Source organism: Oryctolagus cuniculus, chromosome 1 (genome assembly GCF_051225735.1).
Source record: "Oryctolagus cuniculus isolate XC-2025 breed Fujian yellow rabbit chromosome 1, ASM5122573v1, whole genome shotgun sequence".
Taxonomy (NCBI): domain Eukaryota; kingdom Metazoa; phylum Chordata; class Mammalia; order Lagomorpha; family Leporidae; genus Oryctolagus; species Oryctolagus cuniculus.
Window position 1 is genome coordinate 47,983,754 of NC_142867.1, and position 17,154 is coordinate 48,000,907.

The following is a 17,154-nucleotide window of genomic DNA, read 5'->3' on the forward strand; positions in this document are numbered from 1 at the left end:
GGATTCAGCCTGACCCATCCCTGGCCACTGAAGGCATTTGAAGAGTAAAGCAGCAGATGAAAGTTTTCTATCACTATATTCCTCTCTTTTCCCCCTCTCCGTCTTTCTCTCTCTAAAGAACAGCAAGGTGGGCATGGTGGCAGGGGAGTTAAGCTGCCACTTGGGATGCCCACACCCCACTCTGGAGTGCCATTTCACATTCCAGCTCCCCTGCTTCCAATATGGCTCCCTGCTAGTGCACCTTGGAAGGAGCAGATAGTGGCTCAAGTACTTGAGCCCCTGCCACCCATATGGGAGACCCAGATGGAGTTCCTGACCCCCAGCTTTGGCTGGACCCAGCCCTGGCTATTGCGGCCACTTAGGGACTGAACCAGCAGAATGAAGATACCTCTTTTTCTGTTTCTCCTGCTCTCTGTTTTCAAATAAATAAATATTAAAAAAAAGAAAAGAAAAATAACAAAAAACTAAGTGTAACCTTGTAACTAAAGACTTCAATGCATGAAATAAGAATTCAACTGAAAGCATCAAAACCAGATGAGAAGGGACCGCACTGTGGTGTAGTGGGTAAAGCTGCCATCTGAGATGCTGGAATCCTATATAGACACCAGTTTGAGCCCTGGCTGCTCCACTTCCAACCCAACTCCCTGCTAATGCACCTGGTAAAGCAGTGAAAGATGGCCCAGGAACTTGGGCTCCTGCCACCCACATGGGAGACCTGAACAGAACTTTAGCCTGGCATAGCCCTGGCTGTTGTGGCCATCTGGGGAATGAACCAGTGGAGAGGAGACCTTTCTCTGTGTCTCTCCCTCTCTGTTTCCGTAGCTCTGCCTTTCAAATAAATAAATAAATTAAAAAAAAAAAAAAAAAAGGCAGATTAGCTAAAGAAAAAAAAAACTCATGACCCAAAGACAAATCTTTTGAAATAACATAGTCAGAAGAGGGAAAAAAAGAAAACATTTAGCCTAGCGGTTGAAATACCCATGTCCCACATCACAGTGCCTCGGTTTCATTGTCAGCTCACATTTCCAGCTTCCCACCAATACAGATTGTAGGAGGCAACAATGATGGTTCAAGTAACCGGGATCCTGTCACTTTTGTGGGAGACCTGGATTGTGCTTCCAACCCCTGGTTCTGGACCTGGTCAGCCCTCAGCTGTGGTGGCCATCTGGGCAATGGATCAGTGGATGAGTTCTTTTGGTCTATCTCAAGTAAATTAAAATATAAAAAAGACACACAATGGCTGAATGTATAAAGAAGCAAGATCCAACCTAATAGAAACTATCTAAAAGAAACTCACTTCACCTTTAAGGTCACACACACAGACTGAAAGACAAGAGATAGAAAAAGATATTCCATGAAAATGGAAACCTAAAGTCAGCAGCAAGAGTAGATACATTTACATCAAATGAAACAAACTTTAGGGGTGGTGCTGTGGCACACAGAATTAAGCTGCCACCTGCAGTGCTGGCATCCCATATAGGTACCTACTTGAGTCCTGGCTGCTCCACTTCCAATCCAGCTCCAAGCTAACACACCTGGGAAAGCATTGGAGAATTGCCCAAGTCCTTAGGCCCTTATACCCCCATGGGAGACCCAAATGAAGCTCCTGACTCCTGGCTTCAGCCTGGCCCAGCCCTGGACATTGCGGCTGTTTGGGGAGTGAGCGAGTGAGTGGAAGATCTCTCTGTCTCTCCTTCTCTCTCTGTAATTCTGACTTTCAAATACATAAATAAATTATTTTAAAAAGTAGACTTTAAATAAAAAAATATTATCTAAGGGGCCAGCATTGTGGCATAGAAGATAAAGCCACCTGTGATACCAGCATTCCACAGCAGCGCAAATTCATGTCCTGGCTGTTTCACTTCCAATCCAGCTCCCTGTTAATGGCCTAAGAAAAGCAGCAGAATACAGTCCAAGTGTTTGGGCCCCTGTCACCTACGTGAGAGACATGGATGAAGCTCCTGGCTCCGGCTTCACACGGGCACAGCTCTGGTTGTTGCAGCTATTTGGAGAGTGAATCAGTGGATCAAAGATCTCTCTTTCTCTGTTTCTCCCTCTCTGTGTACCTCTGCCTTTCACATAAATAAACTGTCAATCACACAGAACATACCAAGATTGAATAATGAAGAAATAGAAAGTCTGAACAAACCATTAATGATCAACAAGCAGAAATCAGTATAAAATGAAAAATCTATAAATCAACAAAAAATGTATCAAAAAATCCCAGGACTTGATAGCCTCACTGCTGAATTCTACCAAACATTTAAATAAGAACCAATGACAATTTACCTCAAACTATGCTTAATAACTGAAGTGGAAGGAATTCTCCTGAACTCATTCTACAAAGACAGCATCATGATACCAAAACCAGATAAGTTTACAAGATAAAAAATAAAACTGTAGTGCAATATTTCTGATGAAGATAAATGCAAAAATCCTCAACAAAATGCTAGTAACCTGAATTCAACAGCATATTACAAAGATTATTCATCATGATCAGTAGGATTCATCCCAAGGATCCAAGAATAGTTTCATATATACAAATCAATAGGTGTAATGTATAATATTTAACATAATAAAGGACAAAAATATGATCATCTAGAAAAAGCATTTGGGGTGTAGGTAGTTAGTGTAATGGTTAAGACACAACCTCCCAAATTGAAGTGCTTGGTGTCATAGCCTGCCTCTGACTCCTGACTCCAGCTTCCTGACAAAGCAAGCCCTAAGAGGTAGTGGTGGTGGGGCAAGCGGTGGTTTCCTGCCACTCATGTGAAGACCTCGATCACATGCCTGGCACTTGGCTCCTGGCTTTGGCCCAGGCCCAGGCCCAGGCCCAAACTACCTATTGCAGGCATTCGAGGAATGATCCCAATGAGTGGGCGAGCTGTTGCGCACTCTCTCTCACTCTCTCTAATTTCAAAATAATTTTTTAAATTTTAAACAATAAAAGAAAGGCCGGCGCCAAGGCTCACTAGGCTAATCCTCTGCCTGCGGCGCCGGCACCCCGGGTTCTAGTCCCGGCTGGGGCACCGGATTCTGTCCCGGTTGCCCCCTTCCAGGCCAGTTCTCTGGTGTGGCCAGGGAGTGCAGCGGAGGATGGCCCAAGTGCTTGGCCCTGCACCCGCATGGGAGACCAGGAGAAGCACCTGGCTCCTGGCTTCGGATAGGCACAGCACCAGCCGTGGCGGCCATTGGGGGGTGAACCAACGGAAGGAAAACGTTTCTCTTTCTTTCCCTCTGTCTCTCTCTCTCACTGCCTAACTCTGGCTGTCAAAAACAAAACAAAAAAAAAAATAAAAGAAAAAGCATTTGATAAAATTCAATATCCATTTATGATTTAAAAGAAACTATTGGCCAGCGCCGCGGCTCACTAGGCTAATCCTCCGCCTTGCGGTGCTGGCACACCGGGTTCTAGTCCCGGTCGGGGCGCCGGATTCTGTCCTGGTTGCCCCTCTTCCAGGCCAGCTCTCTGCTGTGGCCAGGGAGTGCAGTGGAGGATGGCCCAAGTGCTTGGGCCCTGCACCCCATGGGAGACCAGGATAAGCACCTGGCTCCTGCCTTCAGATCATCGCGGTGCGCCGGCCGCGGTGGCCACTGGAGGGTGAACCAACGGCAAAGGAAGACCTTTCTCTCTGTCTCTCTCTCTCACTGTCCACTCTGTCAAAAAATAAATAAATAAATAAAGATGTCCACTCTCACTATTTGATTCAGTATAGTACTCGAAACTCTATTCAAAAAAATTAGGCAACAAAAAGAAATAAAGGAACCTCAAATTGGAAAGGAAAAAGTTAAATTGTCCTCATTTGCTGACAACAACAAAGCAAAGCTACAATAAACACAGATGCAAAAATCCTCAACAAAATTCTAGTAAACCAAATCGAGCAGTACCTTAGAAAGACCATTCACCATGATCAACCGAGATTCATCCCATGGATACAAAGAGGGTTCAATATATGGAAATCACTAAGTGCAATACAAACAGCAACAGAACAAAGGACAAAAATCCCATGATTATCTCAATAAAGGCAGAAGTGTTATTTGCTAAAATTTAATATCCCTTCATGAAAAAAAGGACCAAACTGGGAATATAAGGAAAATACCTCAACATCATAAAGCCATATATGAGAAATCAACAAACCAACAGCTAAAATACTGAATGGGGGAAAGCTGACAGCTTTCCCTGTAATATCTGAAAGGAGACAGGATGCCTACTTGCACCACTTTCATTCTCCATTGTACTGGAGGCCCTAGCTAGAGCAAGAAAAATAAATAAAGGACATCCAAATCGGAAACGAGGATGTCAAACTGTCACCATCCGCAGATGATGCAGTCTTATCTAGAGAGAACTAACTCCCAAGACTCCATCAAAAAGCTCTTAAAACTAATAAATTCAGCAAGTCACAGGATACAAAGTCAACGTACACAAATCAGTAGCATTATTGCACACCAACAGTGAATTACCCGAAAAGTAAATCAAGAAAACAACCAAGCCTCCAACAGCTACAAAAAAGTTAAAATAATTTTAAACAAATAAATCATAATAAATTTAACCAAAGAGATGAAAGATCTCTATAATGAAAACTGTAAATCACTGATGAAAGACATTAAAGAGGATACAAAGCAATGGAAAGAAATCCCATGTCTATGGATTAGAAAATCAATAAAAATGTGTATACTACCAAAGCAATTTACAGGTTCAATGCAATCCCTACCAAAATCTCAATGTCATTTTTAACAAAGCTAGAAAAAACACTATTAAAATTTTGATAGGACCACAAAAGGCCCCAAATAGCCAAAGAAATCTTGAGCACAAAGAACAAAGCAGGAGGCATTATACTACATGACTTTAAAATATATTACAAAGCTACAGTAATTAAAACCGCATGGTATTTGGCATAAAAGAGATCAATGGAACAGACTAGATAGAAACCCTAGAAGTAAAACTATGCATCTACAGCCAATTAGTCTTTGACAAAGGTGCTAAGAATACGTATTGAGAGACCAGTGTTTTGCCATAGTGGGATGGGAATGTGGGGAGAAGCTGCTGCCTGTGACACTGCATCCCATATCAGAGCACTGGTTTGAGTACCTGGCTGCTCCATTTCCAATCCAGCTCCCTGGTAATGTGCCTGGAAAGGCAATGGAAGATGGCCTAAGAATCTGGACTGGTGGGAATGTAAATTTCTATTGTGGAAAACAGTATGGAGATTCCTCAAAAAAGGAAAAGAGGAACTACCATATGATTCAGCAATTCCACTTCTGGGTATTTATCCAAGGGAAATGAAATCCATCTGCCAAAGAGACATCTGTACTCCCATATTTATTGTAGCACACTACTGACAATAGCAAGGAAATGAAAGGACCGAAGAGTTCATCAACAGAAGCATGGGTAAAGAAAATGTGCTACATATACACAATGGAATATTACTCTGCCACTAAAAGGGATGAAATATTGTCACTTGCAATAACATAGGAGGAACTGGAGATCATTATGTTAAGTGCAATAAACCAAACACAGAAAGACAACTCTCACATGATCTCACTCATGTGTGGAATCTTAAAAGATGTGATCTAGTAGAAGTTACTGTGGTTACCATCGGCTGGGGAGGGAAGTGAAGAGGGAGATTTGGGAAGAGTTGATTGACAGGTACTCGGTTACAGCTAGATAGGAGCAAGGAGTTCGGGATTCTGTTGCAAGTAGGGTGAAGACAGATAATGTTAACTTACTGTATATTTCTCTATTTCAAAACCAGAAGATAGGGGACAGCATTGTGACACCGTAGGTTAAGCTGCCACTTGGGAAGCTGGCATCCTGTATCAGAGCGCCAGTCAAATCCTGTCTGCTCTGCTTCTGATACAGCTCCCTGCTCATGTGCCTGGGAAAGGAGTGCAAGATGGCCCAAGTACCTGGAACCCTGAATGGGAGATACGGATGGAGTTCCAGTTCCAGGCTCTTGGCTTCTGGGGAGTGAACCAGTGGATAGAAGATCTCTCTCTCTCTCTTTCTCTGTAAACTCTGCCTTTCAAATTAATTAATCAATCTTTCTTTTTAAAAAAGTAATTCAGTAATTTTATTTTAGTACAAAAAACTTGAAATTCATCCACATGGGGAGCATCAAAAAATTCATGAGAGTGCACACTATGAATGAGGAACTCAAACAGCTCAGTAGCAAAAAAAAAGTACTTCAATTTTTAAAAATTAATTAGCAAAAGATTTGAACAGACATTTCTCAAAAGAAAATATACAAGTGGCCAACAGGTAAATGAAAAGATGCTCAACACCACTGATCAGTGATATTCAAATTAAATCACAACAAGATGGCATCTTAGTGTAGTTATAATGGCTACTTTCAAAGTCAAGAAAAAAAATGCTGGAGAAGTTATGGACAAAGGAGAACTCCCATACACTGCTGATGAGAATGTAAATCAGTACAGAATTGCAAAAAAAATATTTTTGTCTTAAAAAACTGAAAACAGAATTGTCATAGCATCCAGCAAGCCTGCTACCAGGCATAAAACCAAAGGAAATGAAATCATTATATCAGAAGGATAGCTACACACTCATATTTACAGCAACACTATTCATAACAGCCAAGATTAGAAATCAACCTAAATTTCCAAAGACAGATGAATGGATAAAATGTGTATGTGTATACACACACACACACACACTCACACACAGACACACACACACACCATGGAAGGCTATTCAGTTGGAAAAAAAGAAAGAAATTCTTGTCATTTGTGACCTGGGGAACATTATACTAACTGAAATAAACCAGACACAGAAAGACAATGTATAACTTCACTCACGTGTGTAATTTAAAAATGTTGAGCATACACAAGCAAAGAGTCGAACAGTGACTATCAGAAACTGGGAAGGGGCAGAGGAAGTGTATGATGGGGAGAGACTGGTCACAGGCACAGGAAGACAGGAGGAACAAGTGACTACAGTTAACTATAATGCACTGTATATTCCAAAATAGGTAGAAGAGTGCTTTTTAAATGCTCTCACCTGAAAAAACTTGTGAATGTATAAAGTGATAGATAGGTCAATTACTCTGATTTGGTCATTACATGATATACACATGTACCAAATCATTACACTGTTCCTCATAAATACACACATTATGTGTCAATTAAAAACATTTTTAAAAGGAATAGAAAAAGATACACCAAGGAAACAGCAACAAAATGAAAGTTAGAGAGCTACATTAACATCATAAAAACAAATTTTAAAGAAAATAAGCATTATTAGAGGTAGGCAGAGTAATTATACAATGATAATAGGTTTATACTCACCACTAGAATCACCATGCTCTCCAATAATCCAGCCATGGCAGCTTGTGGGATGGACACCCAACTTCTCTCCAATTAGGTAACGGAAACGGGCAGAATCGAGATTACAGCCACTTCCAATTACACGAGTCGCAGGTAAGCCACTTAGCTTCCAAACCACGTATGTCAAAATATCCACTAGTAAGAACAGTAGTATCATGTTGGAAAAGATTCATCATAACTTTTTTTCACAATTTGCTTTTCTGAACAGTGATTTCATCCATCAAAATGCCTTCCTTTCTATACACTGAATGAGTGCAGTTTGTTGTACATAATGTTACTACAGCAATGAAATTGTTTTTGTAAAAAAAAAAAAAAGCAATGATATGGAATATCATCTTTAGGCAGTAAAAATGAGCGGGAAAGACTCACCTGGATTTGAAACAATAAGCATTTTGCAGTCAGGGCTGTGACGGACTATGGTAGGAATGATTGATTTCATGATATTCACATTACGTTGGACCAGAGCAAGGCGACCTTCTCCCTCCTGCTGCCTTGCACCTGCTGTGACAATAACTAATTTGGAGTTTGCAGACACGCTGTAATCTGAAAAGGAACAAAAAACAAGATGTGGATCAAGATTCCCAGGATCACTATGCCTGAACTCTTGAAAAGTCTACTGCATGTTCTTGGTGTTAAAATACTTACTGGCTTTCAAGTCCAACATCTGCAGGTTAACAGACTTTCTCTGCAGTACGATTATTTTGCATAACCTGAAGGAGCACTTCTCACAACTACTTGCCAATTTTCACATAGTAGGCTCCAAACTTCCAGAACAACAGAATTTACCATCCCCTTTAACCCACATTCTCATTTGTCATTAAGGCCCAGCTCTCTGACTTCTGAGAAATACCATAATAAATTAGAAATTTTGAGAACCTGCGTCTGTTTCTGCATTCTAAGAGTAGGAATGCATTTACAACTATTATAAAGAACTGGATTTGAGATCACAAACAAGTTCTTGATGCACATAAGAAGATACACTGCTTAGTAAAATTAACAACCAATCTCCACTGTTTCACCCATTGAGTCCAGTGCTGACATGATGCAATGCTTACTAACCCATGCCATGCTGGACTGTTTTTTTTTTTTTTTTTCAAAGTATTATACAGCTGAGAGTTCTTTTCCAGGTCTATAATTGAAGACTTAAGTCATATAGAGGTAACACAATTCTAAAACAAATAAATGTGGATAAATTTTAGTTAAGTTTTTTTTTTTTTTTTTGACAGGCAGAGTTAGTGAGAGAGAGAGAGAGACAGAGAGAAAGATCTTCCTTTGCCGTTGGTTCACCCCCCACAAATGGTCGTTACAGCCAGCCAGCGCACCGCGCTGATCCAAAGCCAGGAGCCAGGTGCCAGGTGTTTCTCCTGTCTCCCATGGGGTGCAGGGCCCAAGGACCTGGGCCATCCTCCACTGCACTCCCAGGCCACAGCAGAGAGCTGGACTGGAAGAGGAGCAACCAGGACAGAGGACAGAATCCGACGCCCCGACCGGCACTAGAACCCGGGGTGCCGGCGCCACAGGCAGAGGAGCCACGGGCACCGCCCTAGTTAAGTTTTAAAGATAAGAAGAGCTCTAAGACTAACTTCATTAGCATGTGAATTAAATTGTGAAATTAGCTAAATTATTCTCTATCCCATTAGTTTTTAAATTTATTTTGAAAGAGACAGAGATATTTGCTAATTTGAAATTGATAGTAATCTATTTCTATTACTTCAACTTGTTTTTGCTTGTACATTTTCTTGAAAGTTTATTTTGGGGCCAGCACTGTGGCATAGCAGTGCCTGCTTTGTTAGCATCCCACATGGGCACCAGTTTGAGTCCTGGCTGCTACTCCTCCAATCATCTCTCTGCTACGGCCTAGGGAAGCAGTAAGAAGATGGCCCAAGTGCTTGGGCCCCTGTGCCCATGTGGGAGACCCAGAAGAAGCTCCTGGCTCCAGGCTTCAGATCAGCCCAGCTCCAGCCATTGTGGCCATTTGGAGAGTCAACCAGCAGATGGAAAAATCTCTCTCTCTCTCTCTCTCTCTTTGCCTCTCTGTAACTCTGCCTTTCACATAAATTTTTTAAAAATAAGTCTTTTTAAAAAAGGAAAGTTTAATTATTTCTATTATGAGATGTTCAGTTTCCTTGGAATTTTGTGGAAGCTCTTTACAGACTGAAAGAGTGAGTGTCCTGCAGGTTATCTGGTTGCTTTACACTTTTCATAACTCAATTAAGAACCAGCTTGTGACTGCAAATCCTCAGCAGTCGTTTCTAAGGCACTTAATTTTTCTTGTGGTCCTCAGAGGTAGCCGAGGATGGCTGTCCACTGACTTATGTGTTATCTACAACAGAGTTGAGTAGCTGAGACAAAGATGACGTTAGCCAGACAAAATTAAAATATTTCTCATCTGGTCCTTTACAGAAAAAGTTTACTGATCCCAGCGTGGTCCACTGGGACACAGCTTAGACTCTCTCTGGCCCCCTAAATTCTGGGAGGCAGTGAAAACCAAAATTGGTGTTCACCAGTTTGGCTAAGGCTGTTGAGTGAAAACTAGCTATAGTGTTCAGTTTAACTCTCTGGTTTCCTTCACTCCACTCAGGGTCTGTTCTGAAAATGCCTTATTTGTTATTTGAAATTGAAGGCGGAATGATTTTCTTAAAGTATTTTAAGGCAATAGTAGGTCTTTTAACTTGACTTCACTTAACCAATCCACCAGAGATACACTGAATGCTGGCAGCTGGCTGATTACCATCTAGTAAGTCAGTGCTCTTTGCTCATCTGTCACTGCACATGCAGATTTAGCTACGTTTATAACCAAATGTATTTATACCAGTTATATTACAATATACTTATACTAGTTATATTACAAACCATTAAGTATGAAAGAAATCATGGTAAACAACATGGTCAAGGTGGAGGTTTTGGAGCTGGCATTGTGGTGTGGGGGGTTGAGCCTCCCCCTGCGGTGCCAGCATCCCATATGGGCAATGGTTTGAGAACTGGGTGCTCCACTTTCAATCCAGCTCCCTACTGGTATAACTGGGAGAGCAGCAGAGGAGACCTGAGTCCTTGGGCCCCTGTCACCATGTGGGAGACCTGGAAGAGGCTCCTGGTTCCTGGCTTCAGCCTGGCCTGGCCCCAGCCATTGTGAACATCTGAGTGGATTGGCAGATGGAAGATCTCTCTCTTTCTCTCTCTCCCTCCCTCCTTCCCCCCCCCTCCCTTTCAAATAAATAATCTTTTTAAAAAAAGATTGAGATTTGGAGGACAGTGGGATATGAATAGGTAGCTTTAATCTCTGTCAAATCTTTTATAATTAGTTAACCTTAAAAATAATCGTCTCTATTAAAACTAAATTGAATGCTTTGGAAAGATTAACTAAAAGTCAGTTGCTTAAAAATTGCCTTTTCAGGGGTCAGTGTTGTGGCACAGAGGGTAAAGCTTCTGCCTGCTATGCTGGTATCCCATGTGGGCACTGATTTGTGTCCTGGCTGCTCCACTTCCTCTCTCACTCCCTGCTAATGGCCTGGGAAAAGTAGCCAAGGATGTGGCCCAAGTGTTCGGGCCCCTGCCACCGACATGGGAGACTCGGATGAAGCTCCTGGTTTTGGTCTGGCCCAGTGCTGGCCATTGCAGCCATCTGGGAAGTGAACCAGCAGATAGAAGATATCTGTGTGTGTGTGTGTGTGTGTCTCCCGCTCTCCAACGCTTTCAAAAAAATGAGTCTCTAAAAAACAATTCTATAGCTTTAAGAGAAAAATGAAGGAAAATCACAAAACTAAGAGTTTCATGATCAAATTGCTACATGAGTCTCTTTAAGTTTCTTATATTATTCTTTTTAATACTTATTTATTTTGATAGAGTTACAGAGAGAGAGAGAGGGAGAGACAGAATGACATCTTCCATCCACTGGCTCAATCCCCAAATGGCTGCAACAGCCGGGGCTGAGCCAGGTCAACCAGCAGCCCATAATTTCATTTGGGTCTCCCACGTGGGTGCTGGGTCCTATGCACTTGAGGCCATCTTCCACTGCTTTCCCAAGCATGTTAGCAGGAAGCTAGATCAGAAATGGAGCAGCAGACAGGACTCAAAATAGCACTTACATAGGATGTCTGTGCAACAACAGGTAGCAGCTTAACCTGCTGCGCCACAACACTAGCTCTCTTAAGAAAAAAAATCACTTTTAAAAAAATCAAAATGACCATTTTTGGTGTGCCTTCAGAAAGACATTTCAGGCCGGCGCCGTGGCTCACTAGGCTAATCCTCTGCCTTCCAGCACTGGCACACCGGGTTCTAGTCCTGGTCGGGGCACCAGATTCTGTCCCAGTTGCCCCTCTTCCAGGCCAGCTCTCTGCTGTGGCCAGGGAGTGCAGTGGAGGATGGCCCAAGTGCTTGGGCCCTGCACCCCATGGGAGACCAGGAGAAGCACCTGGCTCCTGCCTTCGGATCAGCGTGATGCACCGGCCGCAGCGCGCCGGCCACAGCGGCCATTGGAGGGTGAACCAACGGCAAAAGGAAGACCTTTCTCTCTGTCTCTCTCTCACTGTCCACTCTGCCTGTCAAAAAAAAGAAAGAAAGAAAGAGAGAGAGAGAGAAAGAAAAAGAAAGACATTTCAGGTGGCTGGCACTGTGGCATAGCGGGCAGAGTTGCTGCCTGAGATGTTGGCATCCCCTGTGGGTACCACCAGTTCATGTTCCGGTTGCTCTACTTCCAATCCAGCTCCGCGCTATTGGCCTGGGAAAAGCAACCAAGAGTGGCCCAAGTATCTGGGCACGGGGTCACTCACATAGGAGACCTGGATGAAGGTCCTGCCTCCTGGATTTGGCCTGCCCTAGCCTTGGCCTTTGAAGCCATCTGGGTAGTGAACCAGCAGATGGAATATCCCTCCAGTCACCCCTGTAATTCTTTCAAATAAATAACTCTTTTAAAAAAGAAAGCAAAGAAAGATAATATGAAATTCTCATCTGGTAATCCATACTCAAATGTCCCCCTACAGAAAATTGGCAAATAAACTTCTGAGTATAATTACATGTTTTAAGTCAATATACAAAATTTGGGTGGTCCTTTCTTTCATTTTTTTAAAGACTTTATTTATTTATTTATTTGAGATGTAAAGTTAATTATAGATAGAGAGAGGGAGAGAGGGAGAGACAGAGAGAAAGGTCTTACATCCACTGGTTCACTCACCAAATGGCTACAGTGGCCAGGGCTGGGCCAGACCAAAGCCAGGAGCCAGGAGCTTCTTCTGAGTCTCCCACATGGATGCAGGGGCCCAACCACTTGGGCCACCTTCTACTGCCTTCCCAGCCCAAAGCAGAGAACTGGATTAGAAGAGGAGCAGCTGGGACACGAACCAGTGTCCATATGGGATGCCAGCACCGCAGGCAGAGGAACAACCTGCTGCACCACAGCACAGAACAAGTGGTGGTCCTTTCCTACAGCTACATTTACATTAAGTTGCTACCTTCATTCCAATCATGTTAGATGACAGAGCTTAAGCAGACAGTCCACCTGTTGAGCCATATTACCAAAGATGGCACTACAGGAGTACACGTCAGTGTATAACAAAACAATTATTTTTTTCCTAATTTTCTGAAGCATCTTAGTTGGCCTATGCATGATGGTAATGATAATAGGGTCAAATTCTGCATTTCCTGTGTTCTGTGGCCTCATCTCATGTCTTAAAACTTGGTTCTCTACTATAGGAAAAAAACTGTGTTAAAGAGTACATATAAATATATCGATATTACAAAAGTTATTCAAGACTGCAGAACCTTAGGTAAATATATAAGACTAAATGACAAGTTTAAAAAAATATTCATATACTATAATGCCAATTAAGTAAAAAACAAAGATAGAAAGAATTAAACAAAATCATAACAGAAAAGATTCAAAATTTTTTACACTTTCCTGTATTTGCCAAATCTCCTCTAATTATAGTGTTCTTTTCTTACAAACTTTGTCCTAATGACAAAATGATTTTATTATTTTATGTTTATTTATATCAACTTAATAAACATTACTTTTTCTTAATCTCTGAAAATAACTTCATAAAACGAAAATTAACCTTTTCCAGATGTAATCTTTGAAGTGCTAAAGAAAAGGCTGCCATGCTGAAGATCCATCATCTCTCCCTTCAGTTTGTCCTCTGCAACATCAACAAGGGCGAGTTCATCAGCCAAATCCTGAAATGCATGGAAGTTCTAAATAAGATGTTCCGGGAAGTGTTCCTGTGTGAGTTCTAGGAGCATAAGAAGCTTTATAATCAAAGGAGTCTCATATTTATGGTAGGAGAATAAACGATACAAAAATAGTTTTTGAATCTTTTTTAAGGGCCAGACAGGTTTTTAGGCCCTTATCTTTCTCTCTCTCTCTCTCTTTTTTTTTTTTTTTTGACAGGCAGAGTGGACAGTGAGAGAGAGAGACAGAGAGAAAAGTCTTCCTTTTGCCGCGCTGATCCGATGGCAGGAGCCAGGTACTTATCCTGGTCTCCCATGGGGTGCAGGGCCCAAGCACTTGGACCATCCTCCACTGCACTCCCTGGCCACAGCAGAGAGCTGGACTGGAAGAGGGGCAACTGGGACAGAATCCGGCGCCCCGACCGGGACTAGAACCCAGTGTGCCGGCGCCGCAAGGCGGAGGATTAGCCTAGTGAGCCGCAGCACTGGCCAGGCCCTTATCTTTCTTTCTGTCCCCCCCCCCCCCCAGATTTATTTATTTGAGAGGCAGAGAGAGAGAGAGAGAGAGAGAAGAGAGAGATCTTCCATCTGCACTAGTTCACTCCCCAGATGGCACAACTGCTGGAGCTGCACCAGTCCAAAGCCAAGAGCCAGGAGCCAGAAGCTTCTCCCAGGTCTCCCGCTCAGGCGCAGGGGCCCAACGATTTGGGCCCCTTCTACTGCTTTTCTAGGCCACAAGGAAGAGAGCTGCATCGGAGGAGAAGCAGCCAAGTGGGATGCCGGCTCTGCAGATGGTGGCTTCACCCTCTACACCACAGTGCCAGCCCCTTGAGTGTGTCTTAAATGCACCAGAAGTCAAGGTAAATATTAGGAAGTAGCAAAAAGTATTACTGTCTTTGCCTTCACATAATTGTTTTGAAATTGCTAGAATTGGGACTTTTTTACCTTTCACATAACAATTGTATAGTCAGTGAAGAGAGGGCATTGTGGCACAGTGGTTTAAGCCACCACTTGGGATGCCTGTATCCCATGGTCAGAGTGCCTGGTTTGAGTCATGGCTACTGTACTTCCTATCCGCTGGTTCACTCGCCAAATGGCTACAGTGGCCAGGGCTGGGCCAGACCGAAGCCAAGAGCCAGGAGCTTCTTCTGAGTCTCCCACATGGATGCAGGGGCCCTACTTCCTGCTAATGCACCTGGGAGGCATCAGATAATGGCCCAAGTACTTGTGTTATTGACACCCATATGGGAGACCTGGGTAGAGATCCAGATTCCTGGCTTCAGCCTGGCTTAGCCCAGTCTGCTGCAAAGTATTTGCAGAGTGAATCAGTAAATGGAAGATCAACCTCCATCTCCCTCCCCCTCTATCCACCCCCTCTCCGTCCCTCCCTCTCCCATCCCTTTTTCTCTGTCTCTCTGCCTTTCAAATAAATAAGTAAATATTTTAAATATGTAAAGTTATGACATTCTTTTAAAGGAATTTTTATACTTGATATCAAGCCTATTTTCTGAGCTGGATCAAGCTGCTTTTAGCATGCATGCTTAAAAAAAAAAAAAAAAGAAGAAGAGAAAAGCAAGCAGCGACTGACAACGAACATCTGCTGTTTTCCCCAGCTCTTCTTGCTATTTGTCCCCAGTATCCCCTTTTCTGGTAATAGAATTCCTGTTCCCTGCAGGAACCCACTGAATGTGGTGTGGTGCCGTACAACAGTTAAACACTGGTCCTCCAAACCATAACCAGAGTCAGCCAATTGTTCCATCCCTTCCTTCTAGCCATAGCAATTAGTTCACAAATCAGCATATGGCACAGGCACAAAAATGGACACAATTTCCACAAGATTTGAAAACGGAAGTTAGGATACTAAATCTCACTTCTCTTTGGAATCCTGAGCTCTAAGAATGACATAAGATTAAGAATAGGGCCGGCGCCATGGCACACTAGGTTAAGCCTCTGCCTGCAGTGCTGGCATCCCATATAAGCACCGGTTTCTAGTCCTGGTTGCTCCTCTTCTGGTCCAGCTCTCTGCTGTATCCTGGGAAAACAGCAGAAGATGGCCTGGGTGCTTGGGCCCCTGCACCCACATGGGAGACCAGGAGGAAGCTCCTGGCTCCTGGCTTCGGATCGGCACAGCTCTGACCACTGTGGCCACTTGGGGAGTGAACCAATGGAAGGAAGACCTTTCTCTCTCTCTCTCTCTCTCTCTCTCACTGTCTGTAACTCTGCCTGTCAAATAAATAAATTTAAAAAAAAAAGACTAAGAATAAACTGCATAGCCATCTTCCATTTAGGAAGAACATGCCTAGGAATTAAGTCAGTGAAATAAATCTGAGCCAAGATATCAGGAACTATGTCTTGATACATCTGAACGTCAGAATCCAGTACCACCAGAAGCTAGTTCTGCTCTTAGATTTTTTCAGCTACCTGCTCAACGTAGTCTCTTTTTGCAGACTCGAATTTGAATTTTGATTAGACAAAAATGGAATGCAGAAATACACAGCAGAAATGCATTTTCTCAGATTCCAGTGGCCAGATTTCCAAAGGTTAACAGTAAAAGACAAGGGTTGGGGCCAGCACTGTGGTATAGCGGGTAAAGCCAGCACTGGAAATGCCATCCTATACGGGCACCAGTTCGAGTCTCAACTGCTCCACTTCCAATCCAGCTCTCCGCTATAGCCTAGGAAAGCAGTAGAAGATGGTCCAAGTCCTTGGAACCCTGCAATCATGTGGGAGACCTGGAAGATGCTCCGGGCTCCTGGCTTTGGATTGGCATAGCTCCAGCTGCTGCAACCAACTAGGGAGTAAACCAGCGGATGGAAGACCTCTTTCTCTTTCTCTATGCCTTTGCCTCTGTAACTCTTTCAAACAAATAAATCTTAAAAAAAAAAAAAAAAAAAAAAAAAAAAAAAGACAAGGGTCAAAGTCCCTACTTGCTACTGTTTTTTTCTGAGATCAGATACCATCTGGCCTTTGTGGAAAACTGTATGTAGTCATTTCGTGTTATCCATGGATAGACGGATGAGTGGTTTCAAGACCCTGTTCAGATCCCAGCATCCAGAGATGCTCCAGTCACTCGTTTCAAATGGTTGTATGTGGGGCTGGCATTGCGGTGTAGCTGGTTAAACTGCTGTTTGGGATGCCCACATTCCCAGCTGCTCTGCTTCTGTAGCAGCTTCCTGCTAGTATATCCCAGGAAGCAGCACATGATGGTTCAACTGCCTGGGCTCTGTCACCCACATGGGAGACCTGAATGGAATTCCTTGCTCCTGGCTTTTTCTAATTTCAATTCTTGGCTGATTTAGTCTATGTATGTGGAACCTGTGGATATAAACAAGGCCAGCAATATTCTAAAATTTAGTAAATCATGTGTAATATATCAGTAATCAGGGGAGAATAAGAAGTTTTATCTAGAACCATCACATAACACTTCTTAGCTAACTGAAAAGAAAAACAGATCATATTTATAGATTCACTTTTACAATTATAGATTCACTTTTACATCAGTCTGTATCTCTATCTGGGTCTAATCAGGAAAACAGAAACCACTCTAAGAATTTCAACAGAGAGAAATTAATGTAGACTGATGTTGGGGCCAGCGCTGTAGCGCAGCGGGTTAAAGCCCTGGCCTGAAGCACCGGCATCCCATATGGCTGC

The 17,154-nt window shown here is 42.9% G+C and overlaps 1 protein-coding gene across 3 annotated transcripts in view; it reads right to left on the reverse strand.

The window, feature by feature from the left end:
• Positions 1-17,154, reverse strand: part of LOC100343171 (L-lactate dehydrogenase C chain) — a 39,571-nt gene that overhangs the window by 13,078 nt on the left and 9,339 nt on the right. For 2 of the 3 annotated variants that reach the window (XM_002721365.6, XM_089327845.1), the window contains exons 3-5: positions 13,392-13,509; positions 7,711-7,884; positions 7,303-7,476 (exon numbers count right to left, since the gene is read on the reverse strand). In XM_002721365.6, coding sequence (XP_002721411.1) covers positions 7,303-7,476; positions 7,711-7,884; positions 13,392-13,509 — 466 coding nt within the window. The remainder of the gene's footprint in view (positions 1-7,302; positions 7,477-7,710; positions 7,885-13,391; positions 13,510-17,154) is intronic. The other variant, XM_089327847.1, reaches the window with a different exon arrangement.